This window comes from Hesperophylax consimilis, chromosome 19, assembly GCF_061612785.1.
Source record: "Hesperophylax consimilis isolate HC1 chromosome 19, BYU_Hcon_1.0, whole genome shotgun sequence".
Taxonomy (NCBI): Eukaryota; Metazoa; Arthropoda; class Insecta; order Trichoptera; family Limnephilidae; genus Hesperophylax; species Hesperophylax consimilis.
Window position 1 is genome coordinate 3,712,165 of NC_142854.1, and position 11,700 is coordinate 3,723,864.

Consider the following 11,700-nt stretch of genomic DNA (forward strand, 5'->3'; position numbering starts at 1 on the left):
ATTAATACATCTTTTTTTTCTTTTTGTATGTAAATAATACTCTCAAAAACACGAGCTACTGGATTTAGTAAATAAATTTAAAAATTTAAGAATCACATTTTCCCATATGAAAAGACATATTTACTAAAAATCCTTAGTGTGGGAAAAAACTAACCTCATAAATTCGCTGTGAAGTTGCCGAGAACGAGGTGGCAACGTTCTAAATGGCTCGTATCCATTGAAACGCAAGCAAACAATAACATGACACCGAGTGTTTGACGTTTACAATTATGCTACATGTATCGAACGTCATCAGCATCATCAAAATAACAAACACAACAAAATGCCGTCATATTTACCACTGTCGAAAACTAAGTAAAACCTTTCATAAAACTAATGTTGATAAACCTGCCCTACATATAAGTAACTCATGTTTAAAAACCTGCCCTGCCGTTTAACGGTAAATTTTATCACAACAATTGGAAGAGCAGTTTTCTCGCCTTAACGCAAGTAACTATCTTGCTCTCGCAAAGCAAACGCTCATTGGCTGAACGAAAAAGCCCGCTCTCCCGTCAACAGGCAATGAGAGATTTAGAAAAATACTAGAATTTGCAAGCCTTTTCTGTAATAATAGGAGACAATGTTAACTAAATAGTTTATACAAAGATACTTACATATTAATTAAATAAGCTCGAATAGAAATAAAATATGTTACACGTAAGATGTAAAATGTACTCAGCGAAACTCTGAAAATGTTACAGAGATTTGACCACTTATCTTGTAGAATATGTCTTATTATAACCAAATAAAAAATATTGCGACGACGTTGTTTTGGCAAAACGACAGCGGTAGATAAGGTCTAATATTATAAAATATTCCCTTATTTCTGAGATAAACAGATTTAATCCTACAACGTGGCGAGCTTCATAGCAAAAGCAAAGCTCTTGACGGGAATTTGATATTACAAACAAGGGTCGGAGACGCGGTCGTAATGAATCTTATAAATACGCGGCAAAAACCCGTCCCTGCCCATTCCGCTTCAAGCCTTGGACCGAGAAACATCTACCACTGTCCGCTCTGCCATTACTCGTTTCGCTACCTGGGAACCATCTGGGAACTAACTCGCTGTGTTTGATTTCAACCCGGTCCCCCCCCCGATGTCGCAGACTCATTACCGACTGAGCCTTCCCAACAGCCAGCCTCGGAGAGGGGATCTGCCATTGCCTACTGAACCAGCCCGCCAGCCAGGGCCCCGAAGAGCTGTTACTGACCGAGATTGGACGGATACGAGGAGTATTACCCGCAATAAAAACCAACCGTCTTTATAAAGGCGTTCCTTTAAAAATGCAAATTACAAATGTTGAATATATCGTCTTTCTCAAGAGGCATTCGTTTATGCAAACATATTACAAGAGTCGATATTCCCTGCATTTTTATGGTATTTTAAATAACTCTGTAACGGTTCAAATGAAATACGTCAAGTGCTTTATTTGAATCATTACAAAGGACAAAGGTAAATGTGTGCCGGTGCTTATATTTTACAGTTTTTCTTGTGCAGGCGAACACGTCCCGTACACTACAATTCGTATGTTTTAAACCAAATTCAAAAGAGAACTGTACTATAATTAACAAAATATAGTAACACTTTTAACAATAAAATTATTTAACTGTTGATCTATATGTTGATTACTGTAATTGATTTTTACTAATTAAAAGAGTTTTCAAAATGTCCATTTTCCATCACGTATTTACATCATAAACCTGATGAATGTCTGCCTATTCTTCGTGGGTGAAGCTAGACATTGTCACAGTAATCAAAATCACCGAATTTTAGTTTGTTGTCTTTGCTGTCCGGTAACATTTTTTTTTAATAAAAAAATTACTATTCATATATTCACCACATGTCACCAATGTTTTATCCTTTGTCAAAGTTTGAAAACCCATCTGGCAATATTTTGTTCGAGTTCCGTTGAATAATGTACGTAAGTACCTACGTTGGCGAGCTTTTACAATCACAAAGAAATGGCACGGCACCATTCGTCTCATTTTTAACTATTATTATTTAGTGTGTAAGAAAGAGCGAGGACACTTTTTGACACACTTGCTAATAACAGCTGTTGAACGCGAGAAACAATGCAAATAACAGTGACGGAGTGTGGATTTTTTGTTTTTAATGGAAAAAAATGTTACAGGACAGCAAAGCGCCCAGAACATTTTTTGCTCCAAATGTGCTGAGGAATAGCTGGTTAAAGTTTGTCGGGTACTTGCCGATACACCCTGTATATATATCATGTAATATGGCAGACTGGGATTGCACTACCCTCCTAGTCCTGATGGATCAAAAACTTAAATAAAATACTCAGAAAACCATTTGGTAAAAGGCGTGGTCAACTGGAAAAAAATCATCAATAACGGTAGCGGATTTCAAATAGCTGTGAAGTACACGCTCTACTTCTTTGATTTATTTAAATTTTTATGTGAATTACGAAATCTAATTAATGGTTTCTTCGATACGAAGCTTCCAGTACCAACTTCCACTACAAATATATATATATTTTTTTTTTTTTTTTTTTTTTTTTTTATTTTTTTTTTTTTTAATATTTGTATGTTTTTTACAATAAATATACAATTATACATATTATACAGTGTTATCAAGGTAAATAATAATAGCTTTTCCTCACCATAAAGAGACAAGGCTCTTGTGTTTGGTGAGTGAATCCTAGCTCAATTATATGGAATCATGTAAGTAAGTAAATAATATATTTGCAAAACCAAAGGGATAAGTAAGAAATAGGCAAGATTTATCAATAATACAGTTTCAAGATTTGAAGGAAATAATAATAAGAGTAAGATATGGACTTTTATAGTAGTTTTAGGTAATTTTTTAATTTTATTTTAAATTCCTGAATATCTTCAATATTTTTTAGATATAATGGAAGGATGTTAAAATATGTTATACCTAGATAGAGATAGGTATTTTGTGTGTGCTTTGTATTAAGTTTTGGGATTTTGATAGTTTTTTGATATCTTACTGATGAATTGAATTGTAAGTTATTTAACTGTATTTCTTTATAAATTTGTAGAATTGAATATTTTTTATATATATTGTCTATTGTGGGTACATTGAATATTGAAAAGAGAATCTCAGTAGAAAATTTGGATGGTTTTTTCAATATTACTTTAATTATCAATCTTTGAACTATTTTAAGTGGATTTAATATATTGTTATAAGTTCCTCCCCAGCCAATAATACCATATTGTAATATAGATTGTACAATTGCATAGTACACTCTTTTTAGGTTTTCTAGTCTAAGAATATTTCTAAGTCTTATAAATATATAAATACATTTTCTAATTCTTTTGACAAGTTCACAAATTTGTTTTTTCCATTTAAAATGTTGATCTATATATATACCAAGATATTTAATTTCAGAAGTTAGACTAAGTATAGAACATTCTTGATTGCAATTAGTTCTGTTACATTTAAGTTGATGTATTATAATTTTTAATTCTGGTATTGATTTAAATTTGTTGATAGAGAATGGGATACATTTTGTTTTTTCAGTATTTAATGAGAGGAGGTTTTTATCGAACCAATTTTTCAATATATTAATATCAGTATTTGCTAAGTTATTAACATTATTCCAATCAGTACCTTCAATTATTATGACAGTGTCATCAGCATAAGATATTATTTTTCCATTTAATCTTTGATTGAATATGTCATTTACATAAATGATAAACAGTAACGGTCCCAGGACTGTACCTTGAGGTATGCCGAAGTGACTTGTTTTTTGTTGACTAAGTACATCGTTGATTTTTACGACTTGAGGGCGTTTGAAAAGGTAGCTTTTTATCCATTCTATAGCTGTACCACTTAATCCAATGTTTCTTAATTTACTTATAAGTTTGTCGTGTGATATGCTATCAAAAGCTTTTTTTAGATCTATGAAAATTCCAATGCATTTTAATGATTTATCTAATGAATTATGAACAAGACTAGTTAATTTTGCAATTGCATCCTGAGTGCTTCTACCTTCCATAAAACCGAACTGATTTTCATTAATTAATTTATTACATTTTACAAATTGGTTTAACCTTTTTTTAACTATCTTTTCAAAAATTTTTGCTATGTTCGAGATTACTGATATGGGTCGGTAATTGCTAACTTCTTCTGGGTTACCAGATTTAAATATTGGAGTAATGGTAGTTTGTTTGTAGATTGATGGAAACACTCCGCTTTGGAAACTTACATTTATTATGTGTTTTAACGGTTTAGAAATTTGATTTTTAATATTTTTTAAAATATTAACTGTTATTCCATCAAAACCCGGGGCAGAACCTCCTTGCATACCGTTTATAATTGATATTATTTCGTTCTCTGTGGTGACTTGGAATGTTGCTATATTATTGTCAGTATCAATACTACAGTCTGGAAATGTTATATTTGGGTCAGTATGAATGAGATTGGCAAGATTTTCCCCTACATTCGCAAAGAAGGTGTTAAATATGTTTGCAGCTTTTGAGGGATTTTCTTTACAACATGTTTTCATGTTGTCATGAAATATAGTAGCGATGTCGTTATTCTTGTTTTTTTTCTTGTCAATTATTTCATTTATAACTGTCCACACTCTTTTACTATCATTTTCAGCCTGATTCAACTTTTGTTTATAATACTTTTGTTTTGTGTTTTTTATAATATATGAAAGTTTGTTTTTATATGCTTTAAAATGATTTAGTAAATTTTTATTATTTGGTTGTTGAGTAGTTAATTTGTAAAGAGCTTGATGTCGTACAGATACTACTAAACCATGAGTAATCCATGGTTTTATAGGTTTCAAGTTCGACACTTTGGATTTGGTTATTATATTATTATTTGTCGAGTCATTTATGCATTTAGATATTTTTTCTTCAAACATTTTACAACATATATTGACATCATTACATTGTAATAATTTATTCCAATTTTCTGATTCTAATTGGTGTTTTAATGTATCCATATTAAGTACTTTTTTTGAGTAATTATTTTGTTTAATTAATGGCAAAGTTGGATTGCTTAATTTATAGTTAAAAATACATGAATAATGATCAGTGATAGATGTATGAAGGACAGCTGATTTTATATTTTTGATATCAGGAATATTTGTAAAAATGTGATCTAAGCATGAGGGGCGTTGACCTTTAACATTTCTAGTATAAGAATTTATGCACGATAAATAATTGAGTTCTGCTAACATATTTAAATATGTGTCTTTATCTTTACTAGAATAGTCGTTTGCGATATTTAAATTCATATCTCCAACAATAATGGTATTTTTATTTCTAAAATTTAACAAAATATTTTTTAATTCATCTATAAATTGAGGTACTATCGATGTATGCGTGCGATAAATTGCAATAATGTTGTAATATTTATTTACGTCTTTAAATTCTATATTTAATATGTTAACATTACTAACATTAATTATTTCTTTAATATTGAGAACATTATACTGGTTAGAAATAAATAATCCGATACCTGAGTTTTTTGTTTATTTTGTTTATTGTCGCATGGTATGTGTAGCCTGGAATAGTGTAATTGATTTCGCCTGCAGAGTGTGTCTCTGTTAAGACAATCAGGCCCGGGAAAAAATTTAATTCTTTTAATGTTATAACTAATTCATCCATGTTTCGTTCTAAACTTCTAATATTTATATGAAATAGGGTAAATCCTTTTTCAGTGCAAATTAAGTTAAAATCTTTCATAGATTGACATAAATTTTCTTCAATATACATTTTTTTATCTAATGCGTTACATAAAAAATCATTCATTTTTAAAGTTTTAGATTAGAGTTTAAAGAAATGAAATTTACCGTATTATTCATAGTCGATGCGCTCTCTAGCTAGTTGAAGCATTTTTTGCCGATAGAGACATTTCATGCTATCAACTCTGTGTTCTGTAGAATAATTCATATTAAATCTTTTGTTTTGAACACAGCAATTGTTGCATGTTGGAGGTTGTTCTTTATTTTCACATTTAGACAGAATGTGCTCCTATATATATATAATTTTTACATTTTAGCTACAGAAGGTCTTTTTAGGGAAATATTTATTTATTTAACGCCCATAGGGCTTTTACATGGTTGGTAGTATAATTTTAATTTGACAGATACTTTGAAACATAAAAAATAAGAATAAAATTACATTTGATAAAAGCTATGCAACAAGTCATACAAACACAAGAAACAAAAACAGAAAATTACAGCTATTTGTAGGTTTACATGATGTGTTTAGGAGTATTGTTGAAATAAATGTTTTAAATGATCCACAAAACTTGCCAAGTTGGTATTGAATATGTCAACATCACCCAAGTAATGATTTCCATGGTGTGAAGTCGTTGCATCGGAGAGTGGGCAATGTAGTTACGCTTATGTGTGCTGCTGTAGAATATTGTATTTTGTCGTGTTGTTACTGTGGGTGTATGTATGTTTATAAGTTGCAGGAGTTCACAACAGTCGAATTTAGACATAAGTATTTTAAATAAGAACGTTAAATCGTTTATTTTGCGTCTATCTTCTAATGTATGTATTTTTTGAGTATTTAATAAAAAATTGTATTTTATATTTTATATATGGATATTCAAATACATCCCTCCCACTGTGGTGCAAGGCAATGGGTAGAGAGAGTCTGTCTAGAGAGGTCGAAAGGTCTCCCTTAACCAGTCTCTTCCGATCTGACGCACCATGCAGTAGGTGGGCAAACGCATCCGCCACCAACATCCATATAAACTTCACCCCATGAACCCGGGCAACCCCTGCTAAGTCACCAAATGTAGCGAACCACTTGGGGTAACCTACATTAGGATCGATTCCTAATAATTCATTTTGTTACTGCGATTCCCGTTTAAAAATCGGTCCATTTCCAAAACCCATCTTACTCATTCATGTTTGCTTCCAAAACCCGTCATTTTTACTGCGTTTCTGTACACAAGTATTGCTAAGAGCGCATAGTATGGTAATTGAATTATAATGTTGAATTGTAATGTTCTTTACTGTTTTAAATAAAAGGTTCTTTTATACGAAGTTTAGTTTATTGATAATACAGTTGTTAAAAAGTACAGTGCAGTCTAACTGCAAGGAAGGAATCTAGAAGAATGCGCTCCACACTGCCCACTGCCCGCGTTCTCCGAGCAGAGTCGGAAACGTTCGACAAACCTCGGCTATCTCCGGCCGTGCACGAACACCTATACGATATACTACATGAATGTATTCAATTCCTCGGCTGGCTAAGTCCTCCATCACAACACAAGCAACATTTTCCGCTTACTGTGGTGATAGTAGAATATTGTCAGGTTATTCTTAAGCCGAGAATGTTTGTCTTTCTTTTCTAATTAATTTAAGAAAAAAATAATTACACTACAGGAAATCAAATTAAGTAATACATATTAAAGTTATGAAAATGTAAAAAAATAAGTTTACATGTTCACAATATGTGATGCCGACGACTTTTTTCAATTTTTTTATATTAACTCCACACAGGAGGCCCTGAAGAAAATAATTTCCCTCAGGGCCTATGTCATCTTTGGGGATGCCGTGTGGAGGGTCTTTTTGTGGAGAGGAAGGAGTGAACATGGGTCTTGAAGAGTCCCATGTTGTAGGAGGGAGGAAACACAGAGGCCGGCAGTTCGTTCCACAGCCGAGCTGTTGAACTTAAGAACGAATCGTAGAAGCGACCCGTTCTCATGTGACAAATGTCAACCGTGTACAAATGTTGGGCGCGCGTTTGGCGTGTATCCCGACTACGCACCGGTGCCGAAGGGATCAATGACGCTAGTTCCTCAGAGCATCTTTACATCTTTACTGCAAGTGACTTGCAGTAATAAAACAATAATTAAAAAAAAGTATCCACTAAGGTATTTATTAAAAACATTTTACAATGCAGGCATTAAAAATAAGTAAAAATAAAATAAACATTTGTGGTTTTAAAATAAAGTAGAAAAAACAGTTATTAGCAACATTTTACACAGTAGGTCATAAAGATATTCTAAGCCTGTCGTCCCACATAAACATATCTAAGACCCCGTGCAGAAAATTAAGTTCGAAATAGTAAGGTAACAGTCTACAGCGCAGTTCACTGTAGAACTTTTCTGCACAGTTTGTTTACCGACTCGTCGGACGACGGGCTTAGGAATGTAAAATACTGTTTGGTAAAAATGTAACTACGAATAAATATGCAAAAATAAAGACCCAAAAATGATGATGGATTTAGGTATTAAAAATAATAAATGAAGCACTTATTAAAAATAATTACTAAAATGCTTTTGGACTTGTACATTACAGTATTAATTTTATGAATGCAATATTTTCATTATTTGCTTTGTGCAATTTATTGGTAAAAAAACGTTGCAGAACATAAAATTATAACATAACACATTTAATTAAAATATGACACATTGCAGGATTTAAAATAATATTGGATTATTTCTAAAAATTCAATACAACTGTGCGAAGCATAAACCGCACCATTACATCATGGTATTCATTTTTATTTTCACACCCAGCTGGGCTTCTACAGGTTTGTTAACACAAAGAACATCTGAATTATGCCGGCACCAGACATGTGTTCAAATAAGTGAACACTTATTTGAAGACTTTGCTCACACATTTAGTCACTTATGTGTGTCTCTGCCAGATATGTGTTCAAAGATTTGATCACTTTTTTGAGCTCACAGTTTTCAAATAGACCTCACATAACATGGACGACGATTTGGTCGACACAGTTTGCTTATATTATTTATGTGCTAGTAATTATTTATTACACGTGCAAATAAATAAACAAAAACAGCCAAAACAAAGACGTGAATGGATGTGTGAAATGTATCATAAATGTATCGATAGTGCAAGGTATTGAGAAATTCCGTTGAATACGGCTCCAGGCGTCATTAATGTTATTTCTGTTTTTATGCCCTTTTCGTTTTGGGTCCCATATGTCAGGCTCTCCTTGTAATAATTCAATGAATTCAAACACGCCCTCATTGTTCCACTCCATCGCTAGTTCGCTTGGTTATGGCTTGTTTGTGTACGCACGCGGCACGACAACTCTCCACGGCGACGCTCGCGCTACTGGGCTTCGTGCAGTGTGGCAGGCATGTAAACATTTTGACTTTGATCCCTTTGATGTGCGCCAAAGAAACCGACACGGAACGGCAAAGCGCACTTAAGTGAACACAGTATCAAATGCCCGTGCCACACATGTGAACACTTATGTGAACACTTCTTTGAACACATGTCTGGCGCCGGCATTAGAATAACATCACACCAACAAAATACCCCACCATGCAAGATGGAAAAATATATAGATTAATAGATTGATAAATAAAATTATAGATAAATAATTATATAGATAGAAAATAAGATACAAAAAATTAATTAAATAAGTTGAAGCGGAACTAGACATTTAAAAAAATATAGATTTGTTGTTCTGTTATCAAGACCTGTTTATATTTAGTACCCAAATTCTGTATACGTCGAACGGGATTTCACAAATACAATTGTGATTCCGTGTTGGTGTTGTCGCAATAATACGGAAGATATGATATTATTTTATACTTGCCCTAAGGACCCATTCTAATAGTTTGATATTTAAAAAAAAAATATTGCAATTTAATTTATAAAATATGCTACAATTTCGAAGATATCTAATAAAAAAAATAAACCAATATACAGTCATAAAAAAACTTGTGTAAATCCTCTGGCAAACGTACACCCTACCGATAATAATAAAAAAAAACAACAACAAAAGAACTCCAGTTAATATATATATTAACTGGATTATTTTTTTTTTTTTAATAGACTGTTTAAAATGGAATATCTAATACTTGGCTATATTACTTAGGGCCCGACACGAATTCTTGTAGCACGCGAACCACCTCGTTGTGTCCCCGCTCTTTTGCCCACCACATGGCAGTATTACCTTGGCTATCTGCCGAGTTAGGTTTTGACCCGGACTCTAGTAGCATGCTTACCATCTCTTGGTGTCCCGCCTTTGCAGCCAAAATTAAAACGGAATTACCGTGGCTATCTGCAGAGTTAAGATTCGAACCGGACTCTAGTAGCGTGCGAGCCGCCTCGTGGTGTCCCCGTTCTACAGCCATCATCAAGGCGGTGACACCTAGGCTATTTGAAGAGTTAGCATTCGACCCGAATTCTAGTAGCATGCGTACCACCTCTTGGTGTCCCGCCATCGCGGCCATAATCACGACAGAATTACCTTGGCTATCTGCAGAGTTAGGATTCGACCCAGACTCTAGCAGCCTGCGAACCATCTCGTGGTGTCCTCGCTCCACAGCCAACATCAGGGCAGTATTACCTTGGCTATCTGAAGATTTAGTATCCGCCCCGTGGTCAAGAAGTATGGGAACTATCTCATGGTGTCCCCCCTTCACAGCCAAAATCAGGAGAGAATTACCTAGGTTATCCGCAGCATTAGGATTCGACCCGGACTCTAGCAGACTGCGAACCATCTCGCGGTGTCCCCCTTCCACAGCGAACATCAGAGCTGAATGACCGAGGCTATCTGAAGAGTTAGTATCCACCCCATACTCAAGAAGTATGGGAACTATCTCATGGTGTCCCCCCTTCACAGCCAAAATCAGGAGAGAATTACCTAGGTTGTCCGCAGCATTAGGATTCGACCCAGACTTTAACAGCTTGCGAACCACCTCATGGTCCCCCTGCTTCACAGCTAACATCAGGTTAGTATGGACTGGGCTATCTGCAGACTTGGTATCCGCCATCTTTTGAATTTATTCTTTCACAGCCAAAATTAGAACAGTATCGTCGGGTCAATTCCAGAGTCGCGAATCTGCAAAATACATCATTCAATGATATTGAGGTTTGAAGTTTAGAACTAACGTTTAATATTGTTACTAAACCAACTTCATATGTGTTAATATCATTTATCAAATCTATGGTTTGAGATGGGTAATAAAAATATGTACATTATTTAAATATGTGTGTTTTTTGCACTGCATGATTTGTTGGGAATGCATTTTTCGTACTTTTAATTGCTTTTAAAAAATTTAATATTAGCATTACAATGATTGAATACAAGGATATGAACATAGACATATGAATATTAGTAGACCTGCCCTAAGTGATTAAAAGCGTATTATCCCCACTCCCCATACCGGTTCCATTGGAGCCGGCTGTGCTCGCGTATGGCCTCAAGTGAAATTTGAAAACGTGACGTCATCATTCTTGTGCGAACTATGGTCGAGGCATCATCGGTTCATTTTACGAAATAACACGGCAAAATGTTGACTTGTACTATGAAAACTTGTAAAAATAGATGTGAAAAAGAGAATAAACCCAATTGTCGTATTACATTCCATATATAAGCATTATTTTACATTATTTTAAGCATATTCACATCGTATAATATGAATCAGTTGTTACTATCACATCGAGAAACGTCTGGACGCGAGACACAAAGCTGATTGGTTGCTCGGAAGTAAATTATGAACATTTATAAAAGTGTCTTAACTAAATACTTAAACGAAATATTCGACTCTGAAAATAGAACCGAATTTTTTTGCCGAATTTGGACTTCGCAAATTTGTTCGTAACGTGGCGAGTAATTTGCGCTCCCATGTAAAAATGTCTATTCATTCAAAAGCAGATTTTACTTTTAAGAAGTAAATGGTGATATTATAATGCGAGATGCCTATTTACTGTCAGATTG

General features: G+C 33.9%; 1 protein-coding gene across 1 annotated transcript; it reads right to left on the minus strand.

Moving 5' to 3' along the window:
- Positions 1-8,187: 8,187 nt before the first annotated feature.
- LOC149414666 (uncharacterized) lies at positions 8,188-11,092 on the minus strand. Its single transcript, XM_089643189.1, has one exon. The coding sequence runs from the start codon at positions 10,751-10,753 to the stop codon at positions 9,845-9,847; it is 909 nt and encodes a 302-aa protein (XP_089499315.1). The 5' UTR covers positions 10,754-11,092; the 3' UTR covers positions 8,188-9,844.
- Positions 11,093-11,700: the final 608 nt, after the last annotated feature.